The sequence below is a fragment of the Meleagris gallopavo genome, chromosome 3 (genome assembly GCF_000146605.3).
Source record: "Meleagris gallopavo isolate NT-WF06-2002-E0010 breed Aviagen turkey brand Nicholas breeding stock chromosome 3, Turkey_5.1, whole genome shotgun sequence".
Lineage (NCBI taxonomy): Eukaryota > Metazoa > Chordata > Aves > Galliformes > Phasianidae > Meleagris > Meleagris gallopavo.
Window position 1 is genome coordinate 72606337 of NC_015013.2, and position 22400 is coordinate 72628736.

At 37.9% G+C, this 22400-nt stretch overlaps 1 protein-coding gene across 1 annotated transcript in view; it reads right to left on the reverse strand.

Annotated features, from left to right (window-relative positions):
• STK3 (serine/threonine kinase 3) overlaps positions 1-22400 on the reverse strand; it is a 147840-nt gene that overhangs the window by 91442 nt on the left and 33998 nt on the right. The window contains exons 5-6 of the mRNA XM_019614164.2: positions 19257-19421; positions 18648-18815 (exon numbers count right to left, since the gene is read on the reverse strand). Coding sequence (XP_019469709.1) covers positions 18648-18815; positions 19257-19421 — 333 coding nt within the window. The remainder of the gene's footprint in view (positions 1-18647; positions 18816-19256; positions 19422-22400) is intronic.

Below are 22400 nucleotides of genomic sequence, written 5' to 3' on the forward strand. Positions count from 1 at the left end.
ACAGAAACAGAACTAGTGGGATATGTGACCTTGGTTTTGTGAAACTAATGCATCAATACCTGTTTTGATGTCTGTGGTTGCAATTCCTAGTGAGTTCTCAAAGTGTTCCTCAGATATTTTTGATGCCATTTTACTCTTCTGCTTCGCCCTTGAAAACAGTTGTGCAAAAATGTGTGTACTGTCAAAAAGCAATGACAGCAATAAGGCATGATTGTAAAGTTCTGAATTTTTTTTTTTTTGTAAGAAAAGGCTTATAAAAGCAAAGAGACACAGTCAGATTTTTGAGTTGAGCATCTGATTGCAACTCTATACACTCCATGCCTGTTCTAAGTAATGATTCAAAACCGGCACTGCACACTCCAACAGGTCCTTCTGAGGCCATAGCCCCAGCCATAACCAAGGCCCCAACAAACCATGTTTTGGCAAGTTATCTTTGTCCATAAATGGATGTGTTCACTGAAGAAGGGAACAAGCCTTCTTAAGTTGAATGGAACGCAAAAACTTAGCTAAGAATGCCATAAGGGTGATTAAACAAGTTATCCAACCAGAATAAAGAGCATTAACTGAAAACAAAGAAGATGCAGAAACAATTTCACTTATGCCAGCCTTTACTTGAAGCATTAGCAAACCCTGAAGACAATCCTAAATCAACTGACATACAAGAGGAAAGGGAAATATGAGATTATCCTACTCTTCTTCTACATACAAAGAGCTAAAAAGAACCTGTCTATTCCAGAATACTAGGTTGTAACGCCTCACCAAGTTAGACCGACAACAACACCAATCACCATTTAAATGTAACCATGCAAAGAGAAAAGACAGGCAGACACTTCAGTTGCTTGAACTGAAGATCAAGCACAAATTAAACTAAAATGTTGACTTTCAGAACAATGGCATAAGCTTTACCTGCATGTAACCAGCACAGCTGAACAGGACTAAATCCATACAGAGGTTTGATGCTTGTAATCACATTTTTTTCATATGACAAGATCCAACGAGTGGAAGTCAAAGTTTAAAAGTTTCCACGTGAATTTGTTTAGTCGTACATATAAATACAGACTGATATACCAGGAGCTCTGGTAAAATCTGCTCCAAAGGAAATATGTGGCATCCAATTAATACTAGAATTGCAGAACTACCATGTAAACAACAAACATTTTCTACTCACTAGTTTAGCATTCCTGAGGCATCCATTCTCAGCAATAAAACTTACAGAGCCTCAGTTTAGGTGGAGATTTAAGTTAATCACAGCTAAGCACAAACATTAGTTGAGAGCTATCCAAAAAACCACACTTGTGGTCAGTTACAAAACAGTATGCAAGCTGTTGAACAAATAATGCTTTTGGAGTGTTGGTAACACAGAGATTAAAAAAAAGAAGAAAAAAAAATTAAAAAAATCTGCACCTCTTTGCCCATGTGAAAATTTCCAACTGTAATGGGACATCCAATACAGTCACTGTAAATAAATACAATATAAAAAAATATTATGTGTATAATATGTATATATATATATATACACATATAATCCATATATACACACATATATTTTATATACATGTGTATATGTGTGTACATATATATAGGCAAAAGTGTATACACACACACCTCACAAACATTTACATGAAAGAATTAGCTTCATAAAAATTCACTGTATTTTTCCACTTCACTCAGAGACAGAATTCCACTCGTTTGGAAGTAGCTTATAACCATGGGGAAGAAACGATGGAGAACATAATGCTCATTTTTGTCTGAAAATCCTGAGGCTCCTGACCATCTGCCTATCTACCAGAGTAAGTTTTTCAGATTCACTAGTCTGCCTCCAGATAAGACTTACACACACTGCCCTACTGTTCTTATCTGAGCTGAAGCATAATCCTTAAGTATGTATCCACGAGGCAAGGCACAGCAGTTAAGAAACAGTGAGTTCTTACAGTGTATCAGTTACATCATGTCAACTACTCATGCCCACATTCTGATCTTATAGCAACTGTTCTGTTGGATTGGTGTTTTGTTGTTGGTGGTTTTTATTTTATTTTATTTTATTTTTTGTTTTAGGAAGTTAGTGTCAAAAGAATGCAGAAACATAGAACTGCAAAATCTGAAAGCAGAGGTTCTTTCAGCAAAGGAAATCACCGGATTAAATAATGAATAGCACTCAAATACACACATACCTGCACAACTATTTTCGAACACATTACAAATGTGCGTGAAACAGCACAGCAGACCTACAAGGACACTTTGCAAAGCATCCTGTACTCTGACTTCACCTTTTCTCTCCTGCTGGCCAGAAAGCTTCCCTTTGCAAAACCAAACCAACAGGGGACATGAGAAGAAAGGAGGTTAATGTGAGGGAAACCTATGTGAGAACAGGGAGACAGCCAGGAAGTTCTAAGCAGGTTGTGCCTGACCTTAATGACACAAAATGATTATCAAATTCTAGTGCAGGTCCAGCCAAGCTTTGGTCCAGGCATTACTTTGGTTTCAAACAGTGTTTCAAAGGACATGTCAAAAGACACAGAATTTTCATTTGAGCACCAGTGTTCTATGCATTAAAAATATTGATTAAAAGTCAGAAGCTAAGCATACACTTCAGAATTTTTACAAGTAAGTCACCTTCACCTTCACAATGAATACTCAAGCTGTTTCTGTAATTACATTATAAAGATACTTAATGATGAACTCAAGAAGCAATTACAAGCATCAAACTTATCTTAGACATTTGCCAGAGTATCCATGAAGAACAGCATCTGAAAAAAAAACACTATAGTGCCTTTGCAGCCACTCAGCATTAGATTTCTCTGCCATTTGGACTTAATAACACCTCATACATATAAATGACTCTCTAAAGGAAGGAAAAGCCATCTTTGGTTGACTATCATTTGAATGGTTATTTGAACCCAGTAATCATACAATTCTTTCAAATTCTTATCATATTACCAATATTTTATTGGAAACAGATGTTAGCAGCGCAACTTAGTCAAAATTATTGAACTTTGCTTTTACTTTCATAACAAATTAGGCAATGCCTAGTTGATGCATCTGAAAAAAATTACAGAATCACGAGCCTTAAGGCCAAGCACTGGGTGTCATAATTTAAACCATCACCACTGAAATGCAAAGGCATAAGAAACATAATGTATCACTTTGTAGAACAAATTTCTCTCGCAGAAGATGAACATTATTTGTGAATAAATCCTGAACAGCAACCAATAGCTAACATTTCAGTGTCAAAAGCCAAGCAGAATACTAACAAACAATATAAACATCCCTGAATGTTTAAAAATAAACACAGAAACACAAATACACAACTAAAACCAAAAAGACTCCTGTAATTTGCTATTAGGCATGGAGGAGAAGGAGGAGGAGGGAACACTAAGACCATATAAAAATAAAGAAGAAGAAAGTTCCTGTAATATTCTGGTAATATTTTAAAATGCTCTAGGATAACCCTGCTAGCCAGATAGAAGTCAAATTCCAAACAAATCTAACAAGAACCAATAAACTGTAAAATAAGACAGAACTGGGAGAGCAGAAACTAGAACCATTTGTAATCCTTATTTGCCAAAATACAGAATGGGATTGACACTCCTGCCGTGAGGAGGGGAAAATACAAGTAGGTATTCTGAGATGTATCCACAAATATGCAGCCCCCCTACTCACTGAGAAATTAGAAAATATAATTGAAAACATACATATTTAACACTGGAGTTATCTTTGATGGACACTTAAGAATTCCACAGCATGCCACTATGCCTCTTCTGACTATTGTTATGAGTTAACTGTGTTACAAACACAATTATGGTAACTGCAGTAGACCCTCCATTAACAACAATATTAACTTCATGGAAAACAAATTTCCTTGATGTCTGAGAGAAAACTGAGCCAACCATGTTTTTATTGTCTGCATTTAGGTAAGTAATTATAGTAACATACTAACTGGACTATTGAGCAGCAGCAGCAAACAAATGCATCTGGTGCATACAATAGCACCTGAAGGATGTGTACAGTCATTAGTGACTTGTGAAAATGAACACTAGACACAACTGGCTTCATCCATAATAAAAGGATAAAATAATAAAGCTCAAGAATGAATCTACAAAAAGACAGTCAACGAGCAAAAGCTGCCCCAAAAATCCAAAAAGTGCTATAATAAAATCTGTATTTATAAGGTTTATCAGAGATATAACATCGGGAATGATGTTATAGCAGGAATGATATCATCTCTGTACAACATAATTTGCTGAAGACAAAGCAAGGCTAACAGAAGCCAAATACGCTTCTTTAAATCACCTGTCAACCAGAAGTAATGACCACAGGGGTTACTCCATCTACCAACAAAACACAGCACTTTCAAGAGGCACATGAAGCAGAAGCAGGCAGTTTTCATGTGAATGGGACACTTGTAACTGCAGCATGTTTTCAGATCACAGACAATGCAGCACAAATCCAGTGTGAAAGGGCAACAGCCTGCTTTGACCTCTTTTACATAATTCAAAGTCTACAAGAAAACGTGCAAAAGGAGATCTGATGAGAGAAGAGCTTTCGTGAACAGTGAAAAATACACTGTCATTTAAACATTATGCATAATTCAGAAATGAAGGGTGGGATTAAATTTAGATTACAAGAATGAAGTTAGCTTCCTGTTTTCTTTGTTGGGACAAACACCAGGGACTTTTAGTCAAAATGACTGATGCTACCCAAAAGAGAAACGTTTCTTCCCAATTTTTTTTTTTAGGTTTTTCCACCTAATTCTTCGAATACCATAAATATGAAGAAGTAGCCTTTCCTTTCTCTCAGAATCAGCACCAGTGAGAGCTCAGGTACAACAAGCACAATATTATTGGTGGTTGTTATTGGGTACCTCTAGCAAAATTTTAAAATAAAAATCTATAAATCTACAAACATTTCAAGATGGCTTGCTTCTTGGAACACAACCAACCAAGTGCCAACAACTTTATGTGCACGTATGCTACTATAAATCTCTTCATCCCTTTCATTTTCAACCTCAGTGAAACAATTTACAATGCTATTCAAGAAACAGTTGTGTCAGCACAGCTGAAGCGATATAGTTGTGCTGATACAACAGCTTCTTACCACTGAAGATGGAGGGGTAAGAAGCTTCTCCTGTCACATGCTTCCAACTTCTCTAGTGCACTTCCAACTGCATTGAAGAATTGAGCCCCCCATCAGAAAACTGTCCCTCCATCTCAAAAAAGAAAAAATTAAAAAAAAACCTCTCAGATCATAAATTTGTATCAGTGCACTGACAATAACAGGCAAGTTCGTCAGATATGACTAGCACAACAGATCACAAAAGACCAGGGTGCAAAATTCCTTATGTACCTTAGGGCTCTTCCCTTCCTTGGCAGCAAACTGAGGTAATTAAATGTTAACACTTTTAAGTTGGTAGATAAAGGTAGCGGAGGTGTTTAGTGTCTGATTGTCAATCCATATTTTGAATAGTTACAGGTTTTTGTTTGTTTGTCTGTTTTTGTTTGTTTTTTTAATAAAAACCTTGGAACTATTTTAATTTTTCTTTATACAGGTCAAACTCTGAAAATTTTTGTCTTAAGTTAAAGCCAAGCTTGCATTTTTGCTGAAGTTTTCCAGAGAATCCTGGGAGGCAAGAGCAGCATTGGAAGGGGTGACTGTGCTGTTTCATTGTAGGCAGAAAAAGTGGAATCAAGTCATGGTAAAATCAATTTTCTGAATTCATTGAGTATGTTTGTCCTGGTCCATTGGTCAGTCCTCCCTCACTGCCATTTCTGTCATAATCATTGCTACTGCTGTACATGCTAAATAAACTGACATGTGTCAATATTAGTCCCCCTAGCACCATTTAGCCATATTATAAGCATGTTAATCAATGTGATTTTTAGCAAGGCTTGTTTCAGATAACGCTAAAGCAATCTCAGGAATCCTAGTGCCACATCAGAAATACTGCAACAGAATACACTCTCTCCCCCAGGTAATGTATTTAAAAACAGAAATTTAGTAGAATTAACTTTTTATAAGCTAATTTCATGCTGAACCAGATGTTCATCTACCCTCAACTGAAAAAGTTACATAAAAAAAGTTATATAAATAAAGTTAACAACCAGCCCTGGCAGTATGAAGAAATCCAGTATTAAAAATCATGAGCTACAAGCTGAAACAGCAGGTATTTTACATGGAGAGAGGTAAATGTAGATAAACTCAGAGGCCAGCTATGCCACTCTGGTTACACTTGGAGGGCAGTGCACAGCTGCAGAGCTGGAGCAGAGGCAGGCACTGCTGAGCACTGAGAGCACAGGGAGCTGAGCTACTGGCCATGTTTCAGTGACCAGCCAGGCAGCCATGCATGCTGGCTTTCAGCCTGTCCTAGAGATCAGCAGAGACAGATACAGCATACAGCAGAAAGACCTTTCTCTAGCACCAGCAGCTCACTGTAGTATTTCCAGTTGAGCAAGAACCTTCTAGCTACTTCGTACTCAACGTGTTTTCCCACTAAGAAGCTGGCATCACATCCAGTTGCTCCAGGCCCACCATGTTGTTCTAACTTAAGTCTAAGAATATCTGACAATTAACATAAATAGAAGAAGGATCAAGTCTTAAGAATATTTGTACTCACTTTCCTGCAAGATTTAATTACACCTGAGTGTTGAACAGCACTGCATTCATGAAAGCTTTTTTTCTTTTTCTCTTCTTTTAAATTAGTAAATTGCACACTCATTTTCACCCCAAAAAATTGTTTACTCCTTTTGAATATAAAAAAATTACACAAATTTGTTTCCCTGAACAAAAAAAACAAAAAAAGCAAGATAGAACCTAACATCCTACCCCCACTGACCAGAAAAAAAAATTCAAAAAACTACTCAAAGGACAGTGTCTGTGCTGCAGACATGAACCATGACCTTGGGACAGAGAACATCATTATTACATCTCATAAGGAACATTCCTGTTGAAACAGGTGACGATTAAAAAACATGCAAATTAACTTCCCAATAAACCTTGGGCTTCCTACTACCTGGGGCTCCAATAACGTTCACTGTTCACTGAACATGAAATAAAAGAAACTATCACCACCAACAACAAAAAAGACAACAAACAAAAACTGAAAAAAAGAAAAAAATAGCAGCCTGGGCAATCTGATGTAGTGGGCGGCAACCCTGCCCACAGGTAGGAGGCTGGAAGTAAATTATCTTTAAAGTCCCTTCAGACTCGAGTCATTCTGTGGTTTTTTATTTCCATCTCTATTGGCAGCTCTGTAGTTATGGTTCCAGCACTTTACAGATACTGGGAATTATCGTAAGGGCCATCATGTTCCCTGGGATCTCTTCAGAATCCAACCCCACTACAGTATTCTTCTCTTAGATCACTTTGCAAACTATTCTAAATTTCTGGGGGAGAATAAAAAACGCAACATGCTCGAAACTTCCCAGCTGTATTTCTGTAATTCTCACAAATCAGAAATTGTCTTGCTAGTTCTTATTTGCTCCACTAGAACGCTTTTATCACCATTCGGCTGCCATGATGTTCAGAAATACTTTGCAGAAAGACTTCTGTTAGTAGAGTTCTTCAGGTAAGCATGTAACAATAAGCCACGTTTCTACAAGTTAATTCACTTTTGCTTTCTAAAACGTGGACTAATGCAAAAACCCATAATGCATTAAGATGTGTATGGCATTCCAACACCCCAATCTTCATAATCAATGTGAATTCTCGAACAAGGCAAAGAGGCAAAAAGAAAGCAGGAATCTGGAGGCAACATTTGCGTTGGCTTACTTTCTTTCCTAGCAGCATGTCAGTAATGACAACTTACATCTGGAATAAGAACTCGGATCCATACAGCTTTGAAAACAGACCACACTAGCTAACAGATACAAACTTTTACTCTACTTTATGCAAGTAGACAACACAGGTTTCTGCCCTGGGATATTATTCAGTGTACTTCCTACGTAATCTCTTAATCAATTTTTAAAATAACATTAAAAAAACTGCAAATAGTACCAAAAATTTTACTACAGAAATAGAAAACTGCATACCCAATCACTAGAGTTAGTTCACAGACTACTGACCGCGTGCTCAAGCTCTATTTAGACAGTAAAATAAAAGACTGAAATCAAAATGTCAGCCTGGTTTCACTCTTCTCTGAAACCAGGGTGGTCCATGGGCAATTTTTGATACCACCGCTGTTGCCAGGGAAACAAAATGAAAACAGGTGCCATCAATACAAATAAAGATTTAGTTCTGTTTTAAACCACCTTAAAACAACGTTTCCATAAACTTTTTAACTGATACTACTACAACTTTGACAATGCTTTATAACAAGAAATGGATTATAAGTTGTCTGTAGACCATCAAGTTTTAACTGAAACAAATTTAGTCTGATTGGCAACCTTTCATTTTATATAAATTTCTTACATTTATTATGCATCATCCTCTTTAAAAGTTACCAAGAATATGTTTTAAGGCAATATAATACCAAGACGGAAACAAGGTACATACAATTTTAATAAGATTTATCAATTTGAAATTTTACCCTCCTTTTAATCTAGGTCATTTTTAGACTACCTTTTTTTTAAAAAATTATAATGCTTAAAAAAACCTTACAGTGAGTAGCATTAAAAGCTTAATATTATCCTCGTAATCTGATTGTGGTTTTCTCCCACATGATTCGAAATCAAGTAAGTGTCCCCCCAGCCAAAACCCAATTAAAGACACTTTTGCTTTTTAAATGTGTAATAACGCATTGAGACTTTGGCAATATTCTGGTCAAGTTTCCTTAAAGAACTTTCTTCAAGCCTACAAGCTACACAGACAGAAAACGAGCCAAAGCTTATGAAAAAGAACGAACGTATCATTCATTTCAATAAAGCAGCATTGATTCAAGATGCCAATAAACTTATTATTTACTTAGTTCTTTTGGAGGATTAACAAGACACTCATCACAACCAAAAATCCAAGTAGACCAACTTCAGTTCAAGGCAGTACACAAATTCTCTCTTCGTCAATAAAGCTTGCTGCCAGACCTGCAAATAAAAAGTTCACCTTGTATATTTTGTGTTAATCGTGGAACTTGAAAGATGATGGAAATAAAAAGAAATTGATTCATTTGTAGTAAATATATGTATAGCTACTCCCTTAAAGTTTTGAAATCTGTTGTATATTTTACAATAGTCCTGTAGGGTGTTGTAGAATTTTTAGTAAAAGGAGTTCTCATAAGTCTGTGCATAAACACTTCACTGAGTATTTTTCCAAATCCATACTGCGAGGTAAAAATAAACTGAATAAAATCAGCACACAATTACATGCACAAATGATGGAAAGGCTTTTTCAAACAAGAATGTCCATAAAGTTAATTAATAAAAAAGCATCATGTAACATTCAAATTATGATTCTATTTTCAGTGCACTTGGATGATTTACCACTGGTTGCCTATTTCAAATAAAATTTTCTTGAGATCTTCAAGTTGCCAAATAGTTTTGCTCTGCACTTTGATCTATGTTTACAGCTTTCCTAACATCACAAATGAGCAGATCTATGGTGATTTAAAACTTCTGAATGAACTTTTAGGTAGAAGGTTCTTTTGCTTTTGTTTGTATATTTCTAACTTTCCTCCAGGGTGAAAGCAGCCAGCCCAGTAGTAGAGGATAAGATTAACCCATGCTGTCCTAGGTTCGTTGAATTTATTCCTGGCTTTACCCACAAGCAGTTCTATTAAATAATCTTTAACAATTGTTACTGAAGTAGCGCTGGATCCAATACTATCTGAACTCATCAAGAATCCTTCAACCAATTTGATGGCTTCATTCTGCCTCCATTTACTGTTTCAATGTCTTTGAAAAATAATATTCCCATGTCAAACATTTCCCTATTAAAGTACCTTGCAAATAACATAGTAGTACCGTAGTATGGTCATTTTTTCAGATTAGCACTTCTAAGAATTTGAATAATACACAGAAGATACACAGCATTACATGAAACCAACCAACATCAAACTTCTCTTACAGTTATTTTAGTTAAAGTTTCAAGTTAACTCACTTGTACGTAATTATGAAATTACTATACTGATCCTCCACTTACTTTGAAAGTGATTAATCAAAGTCAGAGAAAACCAGCCATCAACTGAAGTATGTTTCAAATTTCCTATTTAGGGATAAGTCTAAAAAGATGAACCAATTTAATTTTAATTAAATCCTCATTTAGAAGCATGAAATAAATGTTTTCCATTTAATTCAAATTAAACTCCAGTTCCAGTCCAAAATTCAAATATTCTTTGTTTCTGCTACTTTATTACACATGACAGATTAACATTTCCTTTTCTTTCTGTGCACACATGCAACCAACAGACTTGATTTCATTTAAAAAAAAGCATGTATACTTTTAACAATAATAAACATATTATTTATTCTGCCCAAATGATTTTATTGATGTGAAGGAATGAAGGTGCATCTTCCAAACCATGGTGAAACATTTATGTTGAATTCTACAACCACACATACTTTTAATTGCACTTTATTTATAGCACAATAGTTTCATTATGTGAACTTTCAAGACATTTCTTCACTTAAGGGAAGAACAAGCTAGACAGATGTAAGAAAATAAAAGAGAAGATAATAGGAGAAATGCCTACAGTGGTCTGCAATTATATGCACTCGCTCACAGACATTTCAAAATCTGTAATGTAGAAAGGAATAGCTCTTTGTCACTCTCTGATTTAGTCATACACACCTCACAATCTAATGCTTTCACAGCATTAGTGCAGCAATGCTAATAGTCTATCATTCTGTACTGGCTAGTAAACCAAATAAGAATGAGTGAGAACCTTCATAATGAACTGATTTCTTCTCATTACTGAGCTCTTCCAGATTTCACATAGCTTCCCCTGCCTTACCTCAATAGTAGCTTCTGGATTTCTGAAATTGAGCTCTACCCAATCCTGTTTGCCATTATCTCCATCTTACATTTTCCTCATTTCCTTACATCCTGCTCTGTGTCATTTTTCCTTTCTGTGAAGAGCCACGTGCTGATGAGGCAGTATCTTGGCTGAAGGAAACTAAATTAGCACGCCAGTTGAGCACCCTTTCGTGATTCCCTACAGAAACAGATCTCAACTACTAAATGCGTCCACTCCTTTATGTGGTTTGCACTCTTAGTCCCATAAGCTGCAACTATCCGTCAATCTTTTCTGCGGGAAAAAGGGAATACTGGCTCTGCATAAAGCAACGTGGCAAAACCTCTTCAAAAAGTTCTTTAGAGTATTAGGGAGAAAAATCTCTCTCATCTCTAAGTTTTGCCAGAGGATAAATGACATTTTTCCTATCTTGCTTTCATAAAAATATTACAAGAACTCTCCTTTCCACATGAAATGTGCTGATGTTAAGCATGCTATGCCTTTCTGCACAGCAAGTTGTCAAGTCTTGAGAGCTGGATGCTGCCATGCTAGCATATCACTGCTGAGCAGATTCAATACATGTAGCTGAACCCAACGAAGCTAAGCAGTGAATTACCAATTCCAATTAAGGAAAATCAGTAAAGTATGACAGACCTTATGTCAGGTTGCAAAGTGTATGAATATCTATATCAGACATATCAATGTCTGAGCAAATTCACATACCTTTATTTTACTCTGTGTGTAGTTTACCAAAAGTAAGCAATGTTGAGTATTTATGAACTTCCATTAAAATTTCATGCTATATGTGCTGAAAAATGGGAGGAAATTCTATTTCCATATCTCAGAAACACAACTCCAAAACTCGTAACCTCAGTTGACCTCCTCACTCATCACAATGTTCCCAGTTGTCTCCTCCTCCACCACCTCAATGTGCAGCGCAGAGCAGAACTGGTCACAAGCAAAAAGGCAAATGAAATCCCTTCAAAATTTGCTTCCTCCCTGAGCTCTGAGGGCAACAGATACTCCAGAAGAAATTTTCCAAAGGGTAATATATCTGTGTCTGTGCCTAGCATTTTCACAAAGAAGAGGAGCTATGAAGGAAAGTACCTGAATCCTCTCCAGAACAGCTTACATACCTAAGTGAACACCAAGCATGTTTTAATCAAAGCCACATTAAGTCATAACTTGAGGTTTGGAGGTCACAGAGTACAAAAATGCACTTTGTTGCTCAGTGTTGGTATTAGTATAGGCTTGAACCACAGAACACTACTTAAAAAAAAAAAAGCATAAACAGCATTATTTTTTGTTACACAAACATTGCCTGGTACTAATGCCCACTGCAAACTCACCCCATGAAGTTCAGCCACACTGTAGCCACTGTATTTCAAGCTGGAAGAGCAGAATGTTCAGAGGCTGGGGAAGGAGAGAGGCTTTGCAGCAAGGACATCCACCCTTAAGAAGTCTAGAAAGCTGTCTCATATTATTGATGCAAACTAGAAAATCCAAAAAGAACAGGTAGGATGGGCTACACAAAAGTAAGAGAAGTTTTGTGGTCTGCTGCTACTTCCTAGTCCATCAGAAGAAGAAAGAGAAATCTCTCTTCCTCTGAGACCTTCCCTGTATTCAAAAGGTAAATAACATTGGACCACCGAAAGCATCACGGCAGTACAGCACCTGCAGCTACAGCTCCCAAGAGCATGAGAACATCAGAACAGATGATGATCTTCAGCAAACTTATGTATACAGGCATTTCCCTAACTAACTCTGACATTTTAATCAGAGCAAATTTCTGAATGGACAGTTGAGACTCCAGCTTTGCAGCTACTTTAAGTCAAACTCAGCTGCAACACTGGTAACCCCAAAAAGGGATGATTCTCTCACCAGTTCCAGACACTGAATTTTTTCCACAACCTGGTCCCAGCACCACGTTAACCACATCAGTATAAACTACCACTTGTTTGGTTCATTTTTGGATGGATCAGTTATCAGAAAGAGTTCATCATATAGCTGCCTAAAAGCTTACTGCAACAAAAATGGATGATAAAGACATACAGAAACAGGAAGAAAATCCCTTTGAATTTACAGCAAACACTTCAATGCACATAAAGCCCAGAGACATGTGAAGGTTCCCTAGCAGGCTGCTGGGAAGCCTGCAGCAAGACGCACACCAGCAGGATGCACACTTCTCAAATTGCAGGTGCGTGCTTCAACCACATCATGTCACAGAGTTCAATCACCACTGTACACTCATGTTCATATACTGTATCACCAGTTGTTCGTTGACAATTTCATTTGAGCGTGGCACTGTTTAGACAACACACAGCAAAATCTTATCCTGAGGAACCCAGCTTTCTTAAGACAAGACACAACAAGAGATCCGGTTAGAAAGGGAAAGTCAGGTTTTTTTGTCCCTTTATTATATGCTTTAATACAATTCTTCCACTGACAAAAATGGATGTGTTAGGGGCTCACATGCTTTTTCCGAGACTTCATATTTCATTATCTCAAAATAATCTTAGCACTTTAAGTAGCTTGAAAGCACATAGTATCTTTGTGGGCAGACCACCACAGCACAGAAGGCACAACAGAAATAGGGAAGAATTACAACCTTTCTGAGGAATCCCAGTCAGTGAGTGTTACCACAGCTCACTACCCTTATTCCACAGGATTCTAAAGAGGCTGTAAAGTAATAAACAGTAAGATACAATCAAAAATCTTTTTAAATATTAGCTTACTCTATCTAGAAACAGCAGGGAAGATCTCAAGTTAGAAATTAACAAAAAGCACCTCATAGAAAGTTCTTAAAAGGGAATGACTTTTGGAAGTATTCTCTAAAATTCTCTTCTAAAGATAAACGAAAGCATTAAAATAAGAAACTAGTGTAATATATTTTAAGTAGGCTGCTTTAAATTAAAGGCAGTAATGCCAACGATGACCTCTGAAATAAAACAATAGACACCAATGAGACAATTCCATGTGTCAGAGAAAAAAACAAATGTAAGCATTCCTTCTCTTAGAACTGACTACACAGAAAAAACACCTGGCAATGCCAACAGTGTTTTTTTTCCTCAACCTCAACTTCTGGCATAGAAGATGGAAAGGAAATTGTTTCCTCAATGCATGAAAAACTTGGCTAACCCAGACAGCAATACTGAACAGGACAACTTCCTTGAACAGAACAACTTCCTTGGTTCTTCAACTTTATGCAGCAATAATTCTCACTTCAATCTCCATTTTTAGTGCAATATGCTGAGAATAAAAAGCGGGGAAATGGTAGATTGTTATAAGATACATCAGGCATAAAAGGTTATTACAAACAGATTAGTCCAGGATGGAAATGACACAGGCTAAGCAGGAGGCATGGATAATCTGGGTAAGTGCCATGGAAAAATAAATATCATGATTGGACTTAAAGCAAATGGAAGCAGTTCAAATTGGCTTCCTCCAATTCACTGTAGAACATGTGATGCCCACATGTCCATTTCCAACAAACCTCATCATAAAGAAACAAAGGCCAATACTGTGAAGTGTTGAAAAACGCATCTACCACCAGCTTCTTCTCTTCTTCCATACCGTAGCAACATGAATTATTGCAGCTGCCTGATAAGCATGAAAGAGATTTTTTTTTTTTTAAAGTGAGCTACCAGCATTCATCTGAAACGCTACATCCTGTCAGTAAGTGTTGACCTTGCAAAGAAGAGCAAATTTTATAAAATGCAGGCTACAGTTTTATTGTTGGTCTACACGGATCAGCACGGAGCTGTGGCCAAAAGCACCAGCTCCTCTCCAAACACTTCCCCCATCCATCTGTGTGCTCCTCCATCTCCTCTTGCTCAGCTCGAGCAGGTTCACGTTTTAGATCATTTACTTCGTCCAACTCCTTGTTGAGGCCTCAAAAATGCCACTGTTTGCTCACAGAAAGGTCAGCAGGAGCTCCTGGTAAGGGCTAGGCTGTGCCTATAAGCAGCAGCCCACGCCTTGATTGCCTTAAACTGATAATGAAAATCACAGCCTCATAGCAGTAAGTGAATATAAAGAAAATATATATGATATGGGTGGTCTTAGAGAAAGGATCTCAAAAGCCGCCATTCTTAATGTTTACAATTATTTTAATGGCAAAGTGCTGTTAATCTATTTGTTAACACAGACAAATATCAGCAGTGGGTAGACTGTGATCAAGTAAAAACTTCACAGCTTAGATGATCTTCTACCAAAACCAGCTCCCTTATACGGCAAATTTGAGACCACGGCTTAATAGGCAAACACAAGATATTTCAAAAGCCCTTTACAAAATTCCATCAAAAAGCATGACAACTCCTTTAGAAAAACTGTTAATCTCTGTGTTTTCCCTACATAAAATAAATTATTTTAAAAGGCCTCTAGAAACAAACGGATAATAGGGACAGATATCACGAAGTCACTGGAAGGGATCTTTAGAGGTCATCTAGTCCAACTCCCCTGCAATGAGCAGGGATACCTACAGCTAGATCAGGTTGCTAGATCCAGCCTGACCCTGAACGTCTTCAGGGATATGGATTCCACCACCTCTCTGGCCAACCTGTTCCAGTGCCTCACCACCATCACCACAAAAAACTTCATAGTGCACAAAAAGAAGACACTGAACAACGCAGTTAACAGTCTGAATTAAATTCAGATATAAATAGATATTAGAACAGATCCGCATACATACTTCAGTCCTTTTGTGACACAAGAGCACAGCTGTTGAAGACCAGCAGTGAAAGTACAGAGCAGGAGCTCAAGTCTTGCTCTAGAACCACACAGAAGCCCTCTTTAATTAACTCTCTTACAATTTTCAGAACCGCTCATCCCAGCAGGGCAATGAAAGGCAGACGCACACACTGTTAGCCTGATTAACAGTGCCCATTAAGCTGACTAGTGCAATCAATCAACGAGCTTTTAGTCCTGCTGAACAGGTTGAATTATCTAGCTTTGAGTCATTTTTATACTTAACAACAAATTCGCTACTTCTAATGGCTGTACCACCATGTTTTCATAGAATCACAGAATAACCTGGGTTGAAAAGGACCACAATGATCACCTAGTTTCAACCCCCTGCTATGTGCAGGTCGCCAACCGCCAGACCAGGCTGCCCAGAGCCACATCCAGCCTGGTCTTGAATGCTTCCAGAAATGAGGCACCCACAACCTCCTTGGGCAACCTGTTCCAGTGTGTCACCACCCTCTGGGTGGAAAACATCCTCCTAATATCTAACCTAAACCTCCCCTGTCTCAGTTTAAGACCATCCCCCCTTGTCCTGTCACAATCCACAAGGATATCTGTATTTTTTTCCCCTTTAAAAGTGCTCTAAACTACTTAAGACTACTTTTTGTGGGACACTTGTCAGAGAAAACATAGAAGTTTCCCTTCTCGCCATTAGCAAAGCACACCATGATTACAGCACCACCAAAAGCACAAAAGAGTTCTGACATCGAACATGCAAGGCATTTTCTAATTCTTAAGTGAGTGAAGTATGAGAGTGCTGGACTAGCCAATGGCCTTGACCTTTGAGCCTCAAACCACATATGACAACTTCAGGTTATACTTAACTCAGATGCCACAGAAACAAGTGAAATAACACTGATGATACGTATGCAGACAATTAAGCTTAACATGAAATACTTGAACAGAAAGAAAGTGATTTTTTTTCCCACATCAAATTCCATTTTGCAACCCCCGCGTCTCATTCTTTCCCAGCTGAAACCAGCACAATTTTTCAGAGTAGCCGGAGTGTGGTTAAGCAGAGGAAGCTATGCTTGTTTGCATGGAATCTGCTATTTCCTCTCTGCCAAAACACTTGTTTAAAGAAGTCATGTAATATTTCTATTAAGCTGTAAATGCAGTTGACAAGGAAATGGCCTACTGGCAGCACATTACCTTTGTGGCAGTGCCAACCAGCCTACAGCAAAATAGTGCACATGATAATTTCAGCATGCATTCCCAAGCAAGAAAATTGTGCCTTACATAAATACCACAGAACTCCAGCAACATCTAGAAAAAGCAATGAAAATTTGCCCAAGCTTTCATGCTTGCCTATATCAATTCTGTGTCATAACTAAAACAAAGTAGGAAAGCATCTACATATGTCCAAATGTCCTGTGAAGCTGTATCATATGACACTGGGAAACCTACTGCAACTTAAATCTGTGTATTTCTTGTTAACCACTGTAACAACTCACTAATAAAAATTAAGAAAAACTCTAAGTATCAAATATACAAAAGAATACGTAAGAGCATACAAAGCCCTTAAAACCATAACGTAATTTATTAACAAGAACATATGTTCAATGTAATCCAGAATTGTCGTGTTAAATTACTTTGGCCTTTGATAGCACTCATTTGATTACAAGAATTAAACAGATTCACAAGCCTTCAAACTCAAACAGTGACCTTTGATTTATAAGCAGCTATTGTCATGCTTATAAAATCCTTCCCGATAACGCAGTCCTCACCTTTCAACAGCCAGTGCAACTACAGTCTATTTTGTTAAAATGAATTCAGACATAATGAAGACTACTTCAATCAAAGTACAACCGAGAAAACAGCACAATCAAATACAACTGATTTCTCATCAGTAGTTCTTCAAAACATTTTTTTCACGTCACCGCATACTGAATTAAATTACCCATTAAAAACAAACGGTAGAGATATTTATCTTGTTCTTCTCAGCTTTCTTCTGAGTATTTTCAGTTCAGACACTAATTTTAAAATAGCTAATTACCCTGAAAAAAAAAGTGGAGCTAGAAAAATACAAAGTTTCATTTTCAAAATGATGTAATGCCTCCAAATTGCAGAACACTCACTAGCTCTAATTGAACTGCACACAGAAAAAGCTTCAGGAAACATCTTGGTTCCAAAAAGCACAAACGAAAACCAAGAATCCAACAGAATTAAATACCCTTGAACTTGCGTATGTGCTACCTTTCAATAATCACATATGAACAGCACCTTCTCTCTGAGGAGTACTGGCTTACTTAGATTGAGATCCTGATATGGAACAGAAGCAAAATAAAACTATGTGCAATAATCTGGTATGTACGTTGTTTTTGCAGCAAAGCACAAAGATGAAAAATTTGCTTCTAAAAACACGTAGTGCCTTTTTACTACCAAAGATGTTTTAGATGTGAACAATCCAGGAATGGAATATCTGTTGATGCCAGTCGGTGTAGTGAGTCCATAGTTCATTTCAGAGAAGAAAACAGAAGTATGACTAACACTGGCAGCAGTCATCCAGAGACAGTTTCCCCCATGAACTTCACAGAGCAATTCCTTTTAAGTGCTACTTCTCATACAGTGACTAATTGTATTTACATTTTATTTTGCAAGAAGTGTATTAATGCAGTAACATACTGTAAGAGCCAGTAAAAAATACAAACTGCCAAGGGTTACTAACATTAACAGTGCTCACTTAGGACAATCCTAAATTCTTTCCCAGACAACTTTCAAATCAAAATTCCCTTAACAAAGGAGAACGGCCTCTCGGTTGTGGAACTCTGCAAGTACAGCTGCAGTCTGAAACAGGCTCTGTACGTTGCCCTAAGTCAATTAAGCAATTACTGCTTTCCATCTCTCTCACTAAAAACTTACAAATACACATTAAAATACAAAAGCAATCAGGAAGTGAGACAGCAAATGAAAATCTTCAGTTCTAAAGTTTGTCCATGAATGCACAGTTTTATGATTCCCGTAGCATTATTGTTTTCTTTTTCTTTCTTTCCCGATACAACATTAAATTGCCCCCACACACGCTTACCCTCATTGGATGAATATCAGCATAGGGAGGCTTTCCTTCAGCCATTTCTATGGAAGTGATACCAAGGGACCAGATGTCTGCCACACAGTTATAGCCAATCTCTTGTATTACTTCTGGAGCCATCCAAAATGGAGTTCCTATAACAGTATTACGTTTTGCCATTGTATCCTGTAATTATATTATTTATACAATTAAAATAGAGATGTTTATTTTCACAGATTCCTTTGATATTTATTCTATATTTAGAAATTAAATTAGCCACCCAAAGGTCAAACTGTAATGACTTCCAATTAAGACTAAACAGATTCAGGCCACCAGGCTTTAGAAGCCAGAGAGTTGTCACCTCAATCTTGATCATAAACCTTGAACAGAAGTTTAAAATGAGATCAGCAAGCGCTTGAAGTGCAGTGGGTTATAATAATAAACCACTAGAAACTAAATAATCTTGCAGTACATAAATAATCTATGCAGTACATAAATATTCATCATGATAAAGACTGTTAGCACCATTAGTTCCTCCTTGGACTCAAAATTCAAGGCAGAAGAGACTGTGTAAAACATAGTTAGGAGTGGTAAGCATTTTTAAATCACCATTCCACAGGTACTTACTGTTAGCTGGCCAGCCACACCAAAATCAGCTAATTTTGCATGTCCTTCAGTGTTAAGAAGAATGTTTCCAGCCTTTATATCTCTATGTATTTTTCTCATAAAGTGCAAATATTCAAGTCCTTTAAGAGTAGATTTCAGAATAGTTGCAATTTCATCTTCTGTTAGCTACAAGAAAACAAAATCATTAACACTTTCAGGAATACACGTAGGTTAAATGCATAGAAATAGTCTATTTAAAATATGATCATTTCAGGGTTATTATACACAATGCAGACAATGTACATTAGGTATTTTATAGACAGGAATATGCTGAATAGCATTTACAGTTCAAAACTCTAGTGACTTTATCCATACAGCTAGATTCCTACACCTCCCAAATCCAACTCAAGCAAGCAAACTGCAAAATTAGTAAAGGGGCTCAGTGATGCAGTTCAGATTATGCATTATTCTCTTGCCTGTCAAAATTATTACTCTTTAAATGTTGCCATCCTTCATATATACAGTCACACAGTTTAGATAATATATAACAAAACATTTATTACTAAGGTCATAAATATTCCTTGCCAAGTTATGTATTACCTTAGTCAAAACAGGTGCTCACCACTGCATGGATGGCACATAGCAGGATACTTCCCTGCTTCCCAGCCCTTTGCTGCAAAAAGTCAGAGCTGCTAGGAGCATTCATGCCCCAAACTTCCTTATACAGTTTGTACAACAAACCACCACGGTCCTTCATTTGGAAAGGGAGAAAAGGAATGCCACATATTCTTAGTTTCTCAAATTTCCACATGTGAAGTGACTGTTAAATCTGTTAGCACTAACAGGAATCTGCTTTTATCCATCAACAATTCCTAACTGCACCACTCGCAGCTTCTCCCTGCTGACAACGTACATATTAGAGAGAATGAACCCAAACAAGAACAAAGAAACGCAACAAAAAGCAAGGAATAAAGGTGTAAGTCTGTCTTTTAAAAAGGGGTTATTTTTAAGACTAGTCCCATCATGTTATATGGGACTTAAGTAAACACTAATTTTTGAAAATAATTTTGGTTCACTCTGCCTTTGCTCCATAGTGACACAAAGAACTACACCCATACAGATGTGCCCTTTTAAGCTTGCCAATATCCTACTCTGCCTTGAAAATGGCCAACTGAGATGTCAGGGCACTCTGACGCTAGAAGGTGCCAGTAACGGTTATCACCTGTTCTTTTGATCCACAGACAATTATGGAAATGATTGGGTATGAATGCCAGCCAGATGCTTTCCGCTTTTTCTTCTACCATTCTTCTTTCTTGTTGCTGACTGATGAAGAAAATGAATTCTCCCTGAACTTCTGGGTACTTTTTCAATTATTTGTAATATTCAGCAATTGCTAGATTAGTCTCACAGGAAAATATAATCAGGCTGAATACATGGGTCTTCATTTCAGCTGCAAATACAGAATCTTTAAAATATCTAAGAATGTTAATTATTTTACTGTCTATGCAAAGGTTTCCTTCGCATAGATAATCCACAAATGCTATACTGCAATACAGCATGTTACTATGGCACTGTAAAACTGCATACCTGAACTGAGAGGAACCTACATAGCTGTAGCTGGCCCCTGATACACTTTATTAAATGATCCACATTTTAATGAGCGCAAATATTGCTATGTGAAGATCATATAACACATCCGTCACAACTTTCAAAGTACTCACAGACTTAACCTTTTGTCTCCAAAAAGCTTATTCCCTTACATAACATTTACCAGTTCAGAACACAACTGTCTATAGCTGTTCTAAACATTTCAGCCTTCTCTGATTGCTTGACTTCTCTGGAAGTCAAGACATCGAGCCTTCTCTGTTGCTTGACTTCATTTCTTTTAAGGGAACCAAGCAAACAAACATTAGTTTTAAAGCTAAAAAATAATAATAATTAAAAAATATAATAAACAATGGTTAAGTGGCTGGATGATTGTGAAGAGGAAAAGGACCTGGGGGTGTTCGCTGATGCTCGGCTGAACATGAGCTGACAGTGTGCCCAGGTGGCCAAGAGGGCCAACGCCATCCTGGCCTGCATTCGAAATAATGTGGCCAGCAGGAGCAGGGAGGTAATCAGCCCCCTCTACTCAGCACTGGTGAGACCACATCTCGAGTATTGCGTTCAGTTTTGGGCTGATCACTACAAGAAAGACATTGAGGCCCTGGAACGTGTCCAGAGAAGGGCAACAAAACTGGTGAGGGGTCTGGAGCACAAGTCTTATAAGGAGCGGCTGAGGCAGCTGGGATTGTTTAGTCTGGAGAAGAGGAGGCTCAGGGGAGACCTCATTGCACTCTACAACTTCCTAAGGGAGGTTGTGATGAGGAGGGGTTTGGCCTCTTCTCCCAGGCAACAAATAGGACCTGAGGAAATGGCTGCAAGCTCGTACTGGAGGAGGTTTAGGTTAGACATGAGAAAAAACTTTTTCTCTCAGAGAGCGGTCAGGCACTGGAATGGCCTGGCCAGGGAGGTGGTGGAGTCACCGTCCCTGGCAGTGTTTAAGAGGCGTTTGGAAGAGGAGCTGCAAGATATGGTTGAGTGCTTGTGGTAGCAGTGGTAATGAGAAGATGGTTGGACTAGATGATCTTATACGTTGTTTCCAACCTTGTGATCCTATGATTCTATGATTTAATACAAGAACTATGCAAAACAATTTGGCACATGTTTTGAAATGCAAGAAAGTATAAAACCTAAGATGAATATCACAGAATCACAGAATCACAGAATTGTAGGGGTTGGAAGAGACCTCCAGAGATCATCGAGACCAACCCCCCTGCCAAAGAAGGTTCCCTACACCAGGTCGCACAGGTAGGCGTCCAGGCGAGACTTGAATACCTCCAGAGAAGGAGACTCCACAACCTCCCTGGGCAGCCTGTTCCAGTGCTCCGTCACCCTCACCGTGAAGAAGTTCTTATGCACATTCGTGCGAAACTTCCTATGCTGCAGCTTATGTCCGTTTCCCCTCGTCCTGTCTCCACGTACCACTGAAAAGAGACTGGCCTCACCACTATGGCCGCCACACCTCAGATATTTATAAACCTGGATCAGGTCCCCTCTCACTCGTCTTTTCTCAAGGCTAAACAGACCCAGTTCACTCAGCCTTTCTTCATAGGGGAGATGCTC